Here is a 16,778-nt window from a genome sequence, read left to right on the forward strand (position 1 = left end):
TTGTTTTGAATCTGAATATGATTCTGGCTCAAATGTCAGTAATCACAATATTATCACAAACAGATTGAATTAATTGCCACTTTGACCCCATTCAGCTGCAGACTGATAGCAGGCTGATAGAAGGCAGCGAAAGTGCAAGTCCATTGCAAACGGTCACAATAATTTTGGTCCTGCCATGGTCTCCAACCACTGTTTTCCCCATTATTACTGTAGCATAAAATACAATGATTGCCACTCTTTCAAATCTTTGCTTTCTTGGTTGCTATGGTGATTCAGTTGAAATATATTACTTACAAATTTGTGCACTCTCACACAAAAGAACTTGACCGTTTATGTCCATGAAAATGAAAAACCGGCTGCCTTTTTGTGACTCTCTCACATGTTGTTATGAGACCTGGTTGCTCAGTAACACATATTGTCATCTCCTGTTTCACTAAAGCATACACCTTGCCCAAATTAGTTTTCAAACATGTAAGTTTTTCATATGTGCTGTGACAGCCATGTGCTAAAACACTTTTCTGTGTAGGTTAGCTCGTTTTATGGCTAAAAACAAGCTAGGTTAGCTTGGCCCAATGTACTAGGTTAGCTTGTTTTTAACCCTTGTGTTGTCCTCGGGATTCCCATACACTTGTTTGCCATACACCTAGTGGTCATTTTTGACCCGAGGACAACAAGCTAGGTTAGCTTGTTTTTAGCCACAATTTAGGATCTCCATCTCTTTTTTCTCTCTAATCAGCGGGATAGATGATGAAGTTACATCCTGCAAAACAATATTAAAAATAAACCAGCAGAAAACTCATAATGTGATAAACTCTTTTTCTTTTGGAGTCGAGCTCAACAGGAGCAGGTGGGCAGGACGGCAAATTAAAACTTGCTAGCAGCATTTGTGCTACTATCATCTCCAAAGATTTCATATTCATTACTTAATGATATTAAGCCATTCAGCCTGTTTAGTTCAATTACAAATTAAGAGAGAAAAAAGACAAGATAATCTTTCTTCCCTTGAACAATTGTTCTGCTTATTCCCTTCTTCTAAAATGACTTGCAACACTGATAAGAGCTCATCCTAAACAAAAACTAACATTTGAAACTTAAAAAAAACATAGTAATTTGGTAGAAAGCATTATGTGCATGTGAGGATCATTAATCAAGGTGTTTTAAACTTGGTTGTGTGGATTGAAGACCACAATCCCTTTCCCCTATTGCTAATAAAAATCCCCAAAATTTGCAGTACATTGGGTCACCAAGGGCCAGAAGCTGAGACGTTCCAAACACCCTATTTTAAATCAATGTGGGCTGCTAAAAAAGAAGAAGAAGTAGCTTATTTTATTTTATGTGCTGAGGCTGTCAGGTCGTCCCAATACACATAGCTGTAGATGACATTGATTCACCTTTCATTTGGAATTCTGCCAGACATTCAGCCATTGATTTTTCAATAGTAGGCAAGATATGAAATGTGCCATTTTATATTATCACATCTCAGCTACTCACATGCTGTTGTTCACACGGCATGCAGGTGTTCCTACCCCCCCTACACACACAAGCAAACATCCACGCAGGCTTGTGTCCTCGCTCACAGACGTGAACTCACACATACACGGCTGCTCGTAATGACACAACACGAGCCGCCAGACAACAGTTTTCCAATACCATCTCCTCGACCAGACGGCTCACAAATGGACACTTGTCCTTATCAGTGCAGCCACACTGTTTCTGCTCTACCTTTACTTCCTCAGTTAATACTGGCTTAAAAGATGCGGAACAAAAAGTAGACCACACAAAGCAAAAAAGGTGCACTTAAACTTATTCTTCGTTTTTCTGTCTGCTGTAGAGTTAACATTAACCATGAGAGAGGCCAAAACTGGGAGATTTGATATACTGTATGCAGCTAAATGAAGAAATGAGGATATAGGCTACTGATTTGCATTTGCTGAAATTCATTTATGCTAACAATAAAATAAATCAGCTATGGATGAAGCGATTAGGAGAACTGGAACGTTGGTAAGAGCTGGAGGAGGTTGACGTCAGCAACAAGGATACCTCCAATCACATGTCCAATGAAACATCCCCTGGAGGTTAAAAGATGTGTACATGTGTCAGTACATGTATGTTTTCAGCCTCTTTTAACCTGTGAAACACAAAAATGATAACAGCACGTATGTATCATTTAATCTCAATTTAAAAGTGATTTAAAAACTGTGCGGTGCTTTCAAAAGAAACTTTAAGCACTTACAGTGTATATTGAATCTTCCTGTAGAAGCTCCAAAGTGCCCTATTTTAAGAGCTGTGAGCACATGTCAACACTTATTTTGTAGTTAGGAAGGTAAGCAGAAAACCTTTAGCAATTAAAGATTTCAATCTAAGGTCTGATGGCCTAGCCGGCAAAATCAATATACATTTGTGGCAGGCAGAAAATATTCTCACTTGGGTAAACAGTGTTAACAAAGCATAATGTTGGGCTTCAAAACAAGAATCGAAAGAAACCTCTATCTCTGCATGTGTCACTAAACATCTGTGGGCACGAGTGTCTCAAGCCAGTGGGAACAAGCCACTGCTAATTCCACAGTGCATTTTGTGCCACGTGAGCACGTCCCTGGTCAGCATCAGGGCTCGTTTATAAAGTGGGTAGGGGCCCGGAGTCACATCTTCAGCACATTTCATGAACTCCGCAGGGACTGCAAATGCCAGTCAATGTCACGCGGCGGTGATGTCCAGAGCACTTTCGGTCATATTTCCAAGTAAAGAGAGCCATGCTTAAGCATACGGGCTTGCAAAAGTGCTAGAGCTGAAGTCCCCTTCATCCTTTATCTTGCGACCCGAGATCCTGGCTGTAATAAGAGGAGCGCCACATCTTTGGCAATTTCTCACAATGACTCAGCCATCCATCACAGTTCCAGCTCTGTGAAAATAGGCTGAACTCCCCCCACAGTCTCCCTGCAACAACTACTTTACATGCAGGACAGAGTAAAATATAATAAGCACACATGGTGAGACAGAAATAAGCCTTGGTCTGTTTATCACATGGTAATTTAATGACTTCATTACCCCAGTGGGAATGTCCACAGCTCCAAAAACTTGCATGTGAAGAATCTGTTAATAACTGTAGTTATACAATCTTTAGGTTTGGTTTAATCAATTATTCTACAGAATCTGCAAATGATCTAAGTCTTAATTTAATGTTCACAATGTCACCTGTCTGTTTGTAAATAGTCCAGTGAAAGAATATATTAGAATGTGCATTAAGTTTTACTTTCAATGTGAACATTCAATCAAATGCCTCTTTATAATGAAAAATTAAACTTTAATCATTATCAGCATCTGGATGCAGCTGTTTGTCTCCTTATTTTTACCCTTTACGTTTCCAACACACTGACTGGTTTAGCTAACCGCTGTAACCAACTGAGCCACATAAAACTGTAGGCATCCACAAACCAGGCCTGCCAAGAGAGCTGAATTAAATAAGGGATAAAAGGATGTTGTACATTTACTGCAACAAGCAAACATTTTTCAGTTCAGTGCAGTTTTATTTCTTTATATAGCACCAATTCACAAAAAAAGTCACCTTAAGTAGCTTTATATTGTATGGTAAACACCCTACAGTAATATAGAAAAAACCTCATCAATCAAACGATCCTCTATGAGTAAGCACGTGGCAACAGCGGGAAGGAAAAACTCCCTTTTAACAGGAAGAAACCTGCAGCAGAACCAGGCTCAGGGAGGAGCAGCCACCACCAGTTTGGGATGAGGGGAGGAAGACAGGACAAAAGACTAATGATTACTATTGATTATATGGAAAATGGTGTATAAATACGTGGAGACTGAAAATAAGTGAGTGAATTAAAAAACAACAACAACAGTCACATCAGTGGATCATGGGAAGCCCCCAGCAGCCTAGGCCTATTGCGGTGTATTGCAGTCCTAACTATAAGCTTTTTCAAAATGTTTTAAACATAACCTTAAAAATAGAGAAGTTGTCTGTCTGCCTCTCCAAACTGGGAGCTGGTTCCCCAGAAGAGGAGCCTGAAAGCCTCCCATTCTGCTTTTAAATATCCTAGGAAGCATGCTATGAGGGCTTTGGTATAAGATGGGGCCTGATTATTCAAGACCTTGTACGTGAGGAGAAATAATTTTAATTAGACTCTGGATTCAACAGACAGCCAATAAAGAGAAACCAATATAGGAGAGATATGCTCTCTCTTTATTATCCCTGTCAGTGCTCTCGCTGCAGCATTTTGGATCAACTGAAGGCTTCTCAAGGCGTTAATGATGAATACCGAATAACAGCAGTCCAACCTAGAAATAGTAAATTCATCCTTAATTGTCAGGATCACTCTGAGACAGGATGTTTCTACATGTTTGTTAAATGTGAAAGAGTGAAATTCTTCATGTAAGTAGAAACAATCGAAAACATTTGTTTATGTTAGCTAACATGCTAAGTGTCAAAAACCGATAAGCCGACAGTGCACGGGAGATGCATGTTTCTGAATAGTTTATCCCCAGCGTGGTCAATAATCGCTCCATGGCCTTAAACCATCCCACTTTCCCTCATGTTGTAGCTAAAAATCTGATCGATATCAAAGCATCATTCAGTTCTTTGACACACTCTGACAGTTTTCAGTTTCCTCTTGTGGTATGTTTTTATCTGATGCTAACATTTGTTCGTTTTGTCACACGAAACAAGCTGCAAGCACACCACCTATACACAAGCAACACACACAGAGACATTAACATCCATTAGGAGTTGTGTTTTAGGCCAGCTAATGTAAGTCCAATATTTACTTATAGGTGTTAACCGAATCTCGAGGGAAAGTGTGGCTTTTTAGCAACTAATGGCTCTGCTGCTTTCAAAAGCTAGTTCTTAACTCTTGGTGTGCTCTTTGCTGCAGCACAGCAGAGTTTTTCTGAAGAAGAAAATGACCAAAACTGCAGAGCTGGGTAATAATCCTCTAAGTGAGTCACTATGAGCAACACCATTTTCACTACACCCAATCATCTGATCTGATAAGCAAAGGAACGGCGCTATGTTTGTTTGCCCATCACTTTACCTAACAAGTATTTCTTCACACTTGGAGTATGTGTATTGCTGAGGACCCAAGGAAAGCACTGTTACGTCGTCTGGATGAACAGTGGCCATTTCAGGTATAGATGTAACCACCTGTCATCATCCACTGGTTGGTGAAATCCTGTGGGGAAGCTATCGCTATCGTCATCCTGGTGTTTTGAAACCAGATGTGACAAGCCAGAGATGGAAATCTCTGAGAAAGGACACATATAGCAACTTGTCAACTGGATTTTAGGTCCTCCCTAAAGAATCCCCTACTTTACTTTAATTTTTGACTCTACTGGGGAAAAAATAAACCTTTGTATTTGGTCAAACCTGAAGCTAACAATATAGATCATGAACTCAAGTAAGTGTCCATTGAGTCCATCTTCTCATAGACATCCATAAAACCAGACTTCTGTTTTTAAATAAGATGAATCATCCCCTGCTAGCCATCAGTAAGAATGCATCTCCGTATTGGCTTCACTTTTCAGACACTTGAAGGCTACAGTCATACTCTGAAAGCCATCTCTGACTAGAGGGGGAAACAGTAGGTCCCACAATATGCAACTGCGAGCTCAAACTGAAGAAAAAGCCTTCAAGATGTTAAAAATATGAGATTTCATTGCACCAGATGACCATTTTTGAATTTTTTTGTTATAAAGCTAGTGTTAGCTACATGTTAGCAAATAAATGTGACTCATAGGCCTAAAACGATGCACATTTCCTTGCTGAAGTTCAAATCGAGCATCAAAATAGGGAAGAAGGATGATTTAGGTGACTTGTTGTTGGTGGCAGACGGGCTGGTCTGAGAATTTCAGAAACTGCTGATCGTCAGGGATTTTTTCCACACAACCTTCTTTAGAGTACAGAGAAAAGTCCGAAAAAGAGAAAATATCCAGTGAAAAAAACATTTTGATCTCAGTGATCAGAGGAGACTGGCCAGACTGCTTTGAGCGGAGAGAAAGACAACAGTAACTCAAGTAACCACATGTTAGAACCAAGGTATGCAGAGGAGCATTTCTGAAAGCACAAAAACATCGAACCCTGAAGCAGATTAGCTACAGCTGCAGAAGACCGCACTGTCTGCCTCTCCTATCAGTTAAGACGAGGAAAAAGAGGCTACAATTCACACAAGCTCACCAAAATTAACAATGCCTGGTCTGAAGAGTCCCAGAGTCAGAATTTGGTGTAAACAGCATGAAAGCATGGACCCATCCTGCTACGTATCAGTGTTTCAGGTTGTTGGTGGTGTAACGGTGTGGGGGATATTTTCTCTGCACTTTGGGCTCCAAAGTATCAGCTGAGATTTATTTAAATGCCACAGCCTACCTGACTGTTGCCATGTCCATGCCTTTATGAACACAGTGTACCTATAGCTGCATGATGGCTGCTTCCAGCAGGATAACACACCATGTCAAATTAAACTGGTTTCATGATCAGAACAATAAGTTCCCTGTACTCCAATGGAATAGAGCATCTTTGGGATGTGTTGAAATGAAAGACTGGTGTGATGGATGTTCGGCAAACATATCTGCAGCAACTGTGTGATGCTATTGTGTCAATATGGGCTAAAAACTCTGAGAAAGGTTTCTAGCAGCTTGCTGAATCTGTGGCATGAAGAATTAAGGCAGCACTGAAGGCAAAAAAGGGGCTTTGAATCGATAAAAGCAAGGTGTACCTATCAAAGTGAGTGCATGAGTCATCAACGCACATGTAAGCATCCTGCCATTACCTAATGTCCTACTGCCTCAGTATCCACCTTTATCTCATTAAATGCTCAGTTTTCAGGTTTTCAGTGGGACTTAATTGTCTCTACGTGTGATCTCACAGATGTCACTCTGCTCTATGATCTCATAATAATGCCACAAGTTCAGGTAAGAGTTGCTTAACCTTTAAAATCAAATATAAAACAAGCTAAGGTTGACTAGACGGTCATTAAGGGTTTTTTGCCTTTTTGTTTCTTTTTTAATACAAAAAAGCTCTTAGTAAAGTCCAACCAACAAATCCTGTCCAATATGTGTATAAACATCGACTGCCTTCAGTTGCTACTGTTACTCAGAGGTAAGGCTGCTCACTTGTTTTCAAGCGGTCTGCGGTCCACTTTACTCACACAACTCCAGCGCAGCTTATCAATATCACATCAAGCACACCGTATCTGTAAAGAATCCATTGGTTACAACAGCAATGATATTGAAATGTTTATTACAGCTTATGAAACCACTGCTTCTATTATAAAGCAGACCAGAGCATACAGAGCACATCCACTGTTGCCGGGGCCAAAACTGACTTGGCACTAAAATGGACAGAGGGCTAATGACGAATACGAACTCAGAAGTAAGAAAAGACTCGATCGTTCCGTTATTTGGAGGTCTTCGGCTGTTATCCATACAAAAGTGTCCCGGGACTCAGACAAAACACCAGCACTTTTGTCATAGCTACATGATAAATCTTAATCAGTAATTTATTTGTTGGCAAACAAGTTTCACTGTTACAACAAATATTAGTTATGAGGTCATTCAACTCGGAAACCAATACAAAAAAAAAAAGAATAAATAAGAAGCCATAATTATAGCCAATAAGAAAAACGTCTTTTTGCTGCTAAACTTGCTCCCATCCTTTATTACTGTTTATTTAACAAATAAATAAATAGATTTTCTCCTTGAGGAAGAAAAAGAAAAACACTTCCAGTTTTTCTCACTTCAAAAGCTCTTTCTTTAATAAGTAAAACAGCCATCTTTCTTTCTTTTTTTTTGCACAAGTGTCTAGTGCTCATCAAGGTTCAATTTGTTCTCTTTCTGAGAAGCACAAGTGTTTTCTGAATGCCAATATAGATGCAGGATGCACTATAAACCTTCTGAGGGACACCTCGTGATTAAATTGGACTGATTCTGTCTCCTTGACAATCTGTGAATCAGAGCTCTGCTATCTACACAGTAAAAAAAAAAAAGAAAAGGAAAGAGAAAACGAACCAGGCGAAAATAATAATTAAAAAAGAAAAACAGACCTGAAAAAGAAAGGTGAATACGGTTCACGAAAATGCGGCACGATAAGTGTGTTCTTGTAGTATTTTTTGTGTAATTTTGCTCCTATTTCGATGGTCATTTCTCAGAAAGTGATAAAAGAGAAAGAAAAAAAAAACAGACTGGTACCAAAAGCCCAGAAGGGCCAGCACAAGAGAACAAAATTGCTCTTAATCACTACATTTACAGAGACAAAAGGGTTCGCTTGGAACGGGAAAAAAAGCATACTATTATGTGCAATGCTAGTTATCTGTACAGTTACATAGAAATATCTCGCAATTCTCTTATTAGTTTTTTTCTCCCTCTTTTAACAACTGGAATTACAGTAAAATCAAAGAAAGAAACAAAAAACAAACAAACAACAAAAAAAAAAAAAAGAACAGTTATGCTTAAAAGCATACAATCAATAATTCCTTTATGGTAACTGTCCAAAATGTATCTGTGTGTGCGTATATGTGTGGTTTTTGTCTCTTTTTTTCATTGAAGGGACACTTCAGCAAACAAAATGTGCTGCAACTCACCAAAGAGGAAGAAAATCTCTCAAAAAGTCAATATAGATACAGAAGTATAATAAAATAGTCTTTTTTTTGTTTTTTGTTTCGTTTTAATTCTGGTGAAGTCTTCAGTTTCAGACTTTAGGGGTATGCAGTTCCTGTAGACTGTCAACACTATATCTCTGAGAACTAAAAATCCTGTGTGAGTAATTGTCTCTTTTCACAACGAGACAAAACACAGCAAACCACACAGGGTTTGGGAGGGGGCGGGGATGGGGTGGATGTGGTGTTGTTGGGTGTTCGGTGTGTGGGTTGGGGGGCGACGAGTGGAGGAGAGGGGGCACAACATCAACCTTCTGCAGTGTCTAACTAAATAGAGTCACATATTAACTGCCGACGACGCCCCCCACCACCGCATTCGTAGCAATTATTATCCTGCTTATTGTCGGTAACAGCGAGGGTACAGTTCCTTCCTCCGCCTCAGTCTTCGGGACACAGAATAAAGAGAATAAAGGCTACCACTTCCAACGACTGATGGACCAAGGGCACACGGGGGAAGAGTAGAGGACTGCGAGAATACAATGGGCACGGGTGGGAGGGGGTTCGGGCCTATAGGCTGGTGACTAGGTGCGAGGGCTCCTGCTGGGCCTCTTCTGGAGATAGATCCTCTCTGTTGGGGGGAACAATGAAGCCATCACTACTGCCCCGCCCTAGCTGGTAGTAGGAATGCAGCTGATGGAGGTGGTTACGTGAGCCCAAGTTGGGCATGCTTTTGTAGTAAACGTCGTCCGAGCTGGCCTCCGGGCTCTTGGCGTCGCCGCCCTCCTTGGAGCCGTCTGCCGATTCTCCGGACACGTCGGGCAGGCCGGGCAGCATGGGCATGCTGGTGTAGAGGGAGTCTCTCTGGTGGCTGTGGCTGGGCGACGAGCCTTCGTCCTCAGTGTGCTCGTTGGTGAGTAAAGGGAAGAAGCTTTCGCTGTTCTCCTGGGGGATCCTCCTTCGAGACGAGGAGGAAGCGCTGGCGGACGAGAAGGGGTGGTGCGGCAGCGGCAGGGGTGGGGGTGCCGACTGGTGGAGGTGATTGTGAAGGTTGTCCACCGCCTGCAGGGATGGGGGCGGCCTCTGCGGCAGCAGCGGGGCGTTCGACTCCTCGCGTATCAACTCCAAACCGAGGCCTTCGTCGTGGTGGGGGACAAAGGTGGAATGGTCATCAAGGCCCAGCGCGACATTCATGCCCATCCCTACGCCCAAGCCCATCCCGTAACCGCCGTCCTTGCCGCCATTGCTAACATTATTGACCAGCTTATTCATGAGGTTCCGATTCTGCTCGCTTGAGCGCTCGTGGGAATTGTTGAGGTAGGAGGGGATGTAATTGGAGGTGAGCTCTTTTAGGATCTTCTTTTCCAGGGTCGTCTCCTTGTGGTTATAGCCCCGATCAATGATCTGGACGCAGTCACTCATGTACTCAGCGCTAGCAATGCTATAACTGTTGCCATGGTTACCATTCAGTGGTAGAGTATCCATGACACTTGTATCCCGGGCATTGTTCAGGATTCCCTCTGGAATGACAAAGATGAGTAGGGATATAGTAGCTGAATGAGAACAGTGAACTCTTGTGAGACATAAATGCTGTTTTTATCAGCAGCCATCAAATCCCCAACCCTCCCAGTTCTATGAAATGCACTCGGACGTAAAGGCCTGGATTAGCATTTTTAATTAAAGCACACAGTTTACAGTAAATCCTATGAGCTCACACTTACCTTCTTTTAAAAACTGTATTCAATACCAAGACTTACTTCATTTTCATGAAAATTAACAATTAAATGATGGCAGTGATGAAGACATTGATACATGTGCGATACCAGACAGCACCAAACTTCGAGCACGGCACAAAAGCACAAAACGCGTGCAGGCAGAGACAACGGACACATCGAAGCCATGCAATTAACTCTTAAAAGTGAAACACAAACCGGAACACCAGTTGTAGAATTTGGATCCCAACCATATTGTCCCATGTGAGCATTTAGAAACAACATTGTAAAAATGCATAGGCGGGGTGTGTATATATTGATATGTTTTATCAATGTGAACATAACTGATACTTCAAAGTAAAGCCACACTGGAAGGAAGGAGGCTTTCTGTTCTTTCTGTTGCATGGACATGAAGCTTTCATAGCTTTATCAGTTAGCCAAGTCCATGCTATCAACATCAAAGCATATATTTGAAGATAATTCAAACTACCTCAGACAAGGCCATCCAGCTCGTTAAAGTGTCAAGCTCGCAGTCTGACCTCTTGAAAATTTGACAAGATGCACGTCTCAGACTTCTAAGAAGGAAATTAGCCTCATAAAAAAATCTAAATATATATCAATGTACGTTTTTGGTATAATCAAATAAAAGGTGCACGAACAAAGGCACGGCGTTCTAAAAAATGATTGATCACAGATCAATTTATATCGACGTGCCTTTTCAAGCGTTGAGGTGAATCGTAATGTTAGCTGTAACTGGCTTCACTTATTCAGGCTGTGATATCAAATAGGCCTAGGACATGTGAGTGGAAGAAGTCTCTCTCTTGTCTTTTTTTAAACTACACCAAGTAGTGCAAATGTCTGTAAGCAGTGGAACTCGGGATGCGATTCAAACCAATTTAACTGGCATTCTTGTCAAGGTGAGGGGCCTTTGTCACAAAGAGAATTGTATTGCTTCCAAAGGGAATGACGTTGTTTTCATTACCCCTTTGTCAGCATCGAGTGAAAAGAAAGCAAAGCCAAAGTCAATTACATTTGATAAGCAATGTTTAGTTTGACTCCCATACTTGTCTCTCTGTAGGGCTCTTTTAGGGACAGCATGAGGGAAAGGAAAGAAGAAAAGAAAACACAGTAAGCATAACAGTGACAGGTAGAAAGAGGAAAACGCACATATAGTATGCTGATGACGCATCAAGAAAATGTTTCTGCAATGCAATAGATTGTTTTAACCCTCATGCAAATTCTGTGCACCCACACAAAGAACCTGAACATATCTCATAACAAACAAATATATATATATATATATATGTATAGCAAGAGAGAGAGAGAAAGAAAGAGAAAAAAAGATGGAATCCTTGGGTAAAACACGGATACGGTACTTTAGTGTCAAATAAATCTTTTGATGCATTAGCAGTCTTACTCTTCCTCATCTATGGCAGTGTAAGTGAGTCATAGCCCTCCATCACAACCTCCAATGCAAGCACTTTGTATTTCATACATAAATTATCCGCTGATCAAAGCTCTGAGGTTTTTTTGTTGTTGTTGTTGTTTTTTAACTTGAGTTTTACTCGAGTTTTCCCAGTTTTACAGACTCGCAAAGTTACAGCAAACACATATTGAGTTGCTGAGAGCTGGAATAGCTCTGCAGAGAGAAAATAAAATAGCATTTCGATAGTCATATTGACCCACGATAGCTTGCCGGTTTGTAATACCCAGCTCTAATACTTGGAATGCTTTAATATCTGCCATTCTGAAAATGTATTTTGTTTTGTTTTTTTAAATCACAATAAGTAGACTGAATCTATGTTGACTTGAAAATCTACATTTGAACATATGAATGAGTAATTATGACAGTTACCAAGTTTGAAATAAAGTGCTAGATAGCTATTTCTACGGTGGCCCTGAGAGGCCAAATGGACTTCAACTTAAGAAAACACTAGCAATAAGAAAAACACTGCAAAAGCACACAAAACACAACAGAAATAGAAAAAAGAAAAACGGAAATAGGAAAAAACAGATTTCCAAAATCACAAGAGAAGTGTTTCTGGGGAGACAATAACCCAACGGACCAGTTGCAGGAACCAAAACATGCTAGGTGTGTTTTGTTCTCATGATTCATGTAATGCTGATGGCTGATTTTTAGGCTAATAGTTAGGCTAACACACTTACCTCTCATCTTTTCTTTCCTCATAAAACCGATAGATCCTCCACTTCTTTTAAGTGTCACCCAGCGCAATGCTTAGCATATTTTGGTTCTTGCAACTGGTCCGTCGGGTTTTTGTCTTCCCAGAAACACTTCCCTTGTGCTTTTGGAAATCTGTTTTTTCCGTTTTCATTTTTCCTATTTCTGCTTTTCCTATTTCCGTTGTGTTTTGTGTGCTTTTGCAGCGTTTTTCTTATTGCTGGTGTTTTCCTAGGTTGCAGTCCATTTGGCCTCTCAGGGCCACCGTAAATTACAGCTAAAGAAACAGATGAACTGTAACCTCTGTATTTTTCCTTCAAACCGCTCTCTGTTATGTAGCACCGGCGATTTGCATTTTTAAATTCTTGCTTGCTTCAGCGACATTTATCACAAAACAACAGTGTCTGAGAATCTAACAGCGGCGCTCACGAGAATGCAATGCTAAAAACTAAAACAAAAAAAACCCAAGAAAACATTGAGACAAAAGACAAAGCACACACGAGCTTCACTGACAACACAGGAGCACATTTAAAATAAATGACTGGTGTTGTATCTGGCTCCCTATGGGCGCCTACTCTTGATTTCAGAGGATTTCCTCATTTTTACACTGTGTGTTTGCCCAAACAGCCACGAGTGAGTGCAACTTATGTAACCGAATAGCACGGCTCTGAACACAAGCCAAGATGCAACACCACTGAAAAATCCCACAGCAAAACAAACCTGTAGGATTTTTATGATAAAGCTATAGCTTGTTCAAAGCTAACACAAAGACAGCAAGGGCAGTGTTGTTGTTGTTTTTTTGTTTTTTTTTGTTTCTAAATTAAAGCGCTGTTAAAACTCTCAAGGGCGACTGCTGGGATTTCAGCTTAGTGCATTACTTTTAATAGTCCAATCATAAAGTTGCTTTTTGTTTTGGGATGGGAACAAAGATGTGCCCCCTAGAGTACCTCCAGGCTCAGACATGAAAAAAAAAATAACACTGCCCTAGCCACAATGTTAAAGAATGAAAGAAGCTTGCACACCTTGTGTGTTGTACATGCCCAGAGGGTTGTTATAGACTGCCGATTCCCCAAGCAATGTATTATAGGGATTGTTAGTGCCATGAGGACGTAGGAGTGCATTAGGTATAAGATGGTTAGCCATAGCCCCTGGAGCAGCCAGAGAAAGACAGAGTGAGACAGGAAAAAAGGAGACAGGAAAAAGGTAGGTGGGTAGATAAATTGAGATATAGACAGAAACAGAGAGAACATACATATCAGTTGGGCAGATGCAGCTGAGCAGTGACAGCCATTAACATCCAAATGATCATATGGTCATTAATGTGAGGGAGGTTTTGCTACATGAAAGTGGCAGAACTGACGCGGCTAATGGAAAGTGTATTAATTGTACCGTTAATGTCGGCCATTAGCTTTAAGGCCTTTTTTGTGCTCCACATTCAGGCAGTATACAGGTAAGCTTTCCAAAGGAGAACTGACATGGCCAACACAGCACAGGTATTGGTATGTCTCTGAACTCAAACAGGACAACACAGTAAATACAGAGGGCACGCACCTGTCTAAGGGTGTTTTAGGAAACTGCATTACTAAATACTTTTTTTACCCCCAATATTAATGTTAGGAATGTCATAGGTGTGTCCCAACTCCTAGGCCGGATCCTTCAGAGGCCGCATTTGAAGGCCGATTACGTCAGAGCTAGGAGACGAAGCCTGTCCCAATTTGAAGGCTGCTCCAAATGCGGCCAACAAATGCGTCCTTCGTTTCCCTGGATTTGAAGGATGGGTCGGGTGTATCCTTCATGGCCCAACCTATCCCAGAATTAATAGCGCGGCCCAGCCAATTCCAGTTTCCAACAATGGCGGCAGCTACTTAGTTTTATTACTCTTTCTGGGTCACAAAATGAACTTTTAAGATATTTTCAGGTGAGAATGTAGCTGTGTAAACTTCAAATATCTGCTCGATTAATCAAGAGATCACACAGGCCACGCAGACCGCGAAGGCCAGGTCCTCTGAAGGATGTGGCCTAGGAATTTGGACTCATGATATGCTAATTAGCCATGTTCTCGTGATACTTAAGCTAATTAGCATTGTTGAACTATAAAGGAGCATCCAGACAGGGAGTGATTCACTCATCCCGCATTGCTTTCAAGTTGAGCATTGGTCGCTGGCGGACATTCCAGACTGGGTGACATTCCAATACAGGGGTGGGCAATTAGTTTTCCCAATTTGAGATACTGGGACTGTTGTGGATGCACCAATAAGCTGAAATCAGCTGCTCGATATTAATTTAAACTTTATAAGCTTATCGGTGGGCCCTCCACAACAGTCCCAGTTTCTCCCTAACATGTACTACCCAAACCTATGTCACTCACCAAGAGCAGGTAGCAGCTTCAATTAGCAGTAAGCGTTATATACATGAACTTTTATCAACTCATCACAAGCAAAGCGAAGCATCAGATCCACAATTCAGTTCAACAATGCAAGAACTCTGCTCTGTTTAAAGTGAATGAAATGCACGACCAAGGATGCCTGAAACGCTTACGTGTGTTTAAATTTTTAAAGACCCTTCAGGTAAATATTGAACTGGAAAATAATGATCCAAACATCATCGAGCCTGTGGTTTAAAAAAATTATAAAAAGAATTCTCTCCCTTTTTCACGCACTTAAAAACACAACAAAAAAATAAGCCTGGGTATAAACGGAACCATGGATTTGGGAAATTGTTACAACGCTAGTTAAAAATAAGATCTATTCACAGCTTTGTTGTTGTTGTCCTGCCTGTGTGGAAGTTTGGCCTGAGTTTAGCTACTTTAGCGCCTCAGCTCTGCTGTTGTGCTCAATTGCGGGAAGTTTACACTCTCTGACATAGCATTGGAAATGAAGTTGACTGCTGCTGAAAAGAAATGATAGCCCTGCTTTTGTCTACCTTAAAAAAAAAAAAGAATTTCAAGAGGCAGAGCCCTGACTATTAGCGCTGTAAATTGCATGCTGTGTGAAAATGGGAAGCTTGACAGGTGCAGCAGTACGAAGGAAGCCTACCAACAGCCGGGGCCTGCACCATTATTATTACTTCTGGCATTGCCAATCTTATGAGATGAAGTGGTCTAATATTTCCTTTTCTCCAAAGAGCAAAGTTCAATACTTGCTCATTCTCTTTGCGCAGTTGCCGAAATAACCTTTGAATGAAGCGATATGTCCTCTCTATAGTGAAGACGGTCATTACTTTGCATCAGCCTCGCCTCTTCCACGGAAACAGAACAGAGGCTCATTTTCTATTTATGCAGCGCTTGTCTTCAGATTCTTGCTGCCAGGATCTGGCCCAAATGACTCATCAGTTTCCCATCCACATACTACCGCACCAAAGCAACCTTCACAGTCTGAGCCCGGTGATTAGCTGCAGATTTGAAGGCTGCAATCTCAAACACGAATGCTGAAAATTCAGTAATGTTTGTTTTTCTTACAGTAGCTGATGGTTAAAAAAAAAAAAATCCAAGTGTCTGAATACATTATGCGGGATATCAAGTATGCTGAAAATATTTCTCAGGCGCATTCATTTCCTGTTTACAAGTCGTTGATTTTCTTTTTTTCCCCTTCTCTCTCCCCGTCAACGTATGAGGCTATTATTTTAAAAGGAGCCGAATTTAAGACTTGTGAGGGTGTTACATGCGCGCGCCTCCTGTATGCACTGTGCCAGAGCGGGTAAACATCTTTTATCTGAGGTGCGAGTACACCGCAATTAGATCCTCCGGCAGAGTGTACTGTTCTTTTTCCAACGCTCTGAATCTGTCACACCACTGGGGAAAGGTTTTTATAGTACCCCGTGACTCTCCCCTTCCTCTTAAAAGTTAGACTTCTTTTTTTTTATGGCGTTCTAATTGCACTTGTACTTTTTATGTCTAAAGACTATGCTTAATGAAATTTAAAAGCACTATAGTGCCACTGCGTTGGTCTCATCTTTCAGCATTATTCCTACTTTTTTGAGGATTAATTAGCCACGTTATCATTTTGCCTGGGAATCAGGATGTTGTTTAGATTTTTAAAACAAGAAAAAAACCTGTAATTTGATGTTGCTGTTGCTGCTTGCCCTAATTACAGAGTATTCCATAAACACCAGCCCCCCTCTTGAATTCTCCCAATGACAGATCCCCCACTGACTGTGCCTGTGTTTGAATTGGACAATTTGCCCCCCCTCCCCCCCCCAAAAAAGAAAGAATCACACTGATTGTGCAGAAATAATCTTGAATGCTGGGATAAATTGAACATGCAAAGCTATCAAGATGATTGCATGACTCCG

At 41.0% G+C, this 16,778-nt stretch overlaps 1 protein-coding gene across 7 annotated transcripts in view; it reads right to left on the bottom strand.

Annotated features, from left to right (window-relative positions):
- Window positions 1-7,229: 7,229 nt before the first annotated feature.
- Window positions 7,230-16,778, bottom strand: part of LOC146391372 (adhesion G protein-coupled receptor L3) — a 253,907-nt gene continuing 244,358 nt past the window's right edge. For 2 of the 7 annotated variants that reach the window (XM_084924260.1, XM_084924259.1), the window contains 3 exons: window positions 13,511-13,636; window positions 11,374-11,391; window positions 7,230-10,117 (listed from right to left, as the gene is read on the bottom strand). In XM_084924260.1, coding sequence (XP_084780386.1) covers window positions 9,168-10,117; window positions 11,374-11,391; window positions 13,511-13,636 — 1,094 coding nt within the window. In that variant the 3' untranslated portion in view covers window positions 7,230-9,167. Of the gene's footprint in view, window positions 10,118-11,339; window positions 11,392-13,510; window positions 13,637-16,778 lie in introns of all 7 variants that reach the window. The other 5 variants (XM_084924264.1, XM_084924262.1, XM_084924261.1 and 2 more) reach the window with 5 other exon arrangements.

This window comes from Perissodus microlepis, chromosome 3, assembly GCF_051167445.1.
Source record: "Perissodus microlepis isolate ML-2025 ecotype Zambia chromosome 3, ASM5116744v1, whole genome shotgun sequence".
In the NCBI taxonomy this organism is placed as follows: domain Eukaryota; kingdom Metazoa; phylum Chordata; class Actinopteri; order Cichliformes; family Cichlidae; genus Perissodus; species Perissodus microlepis.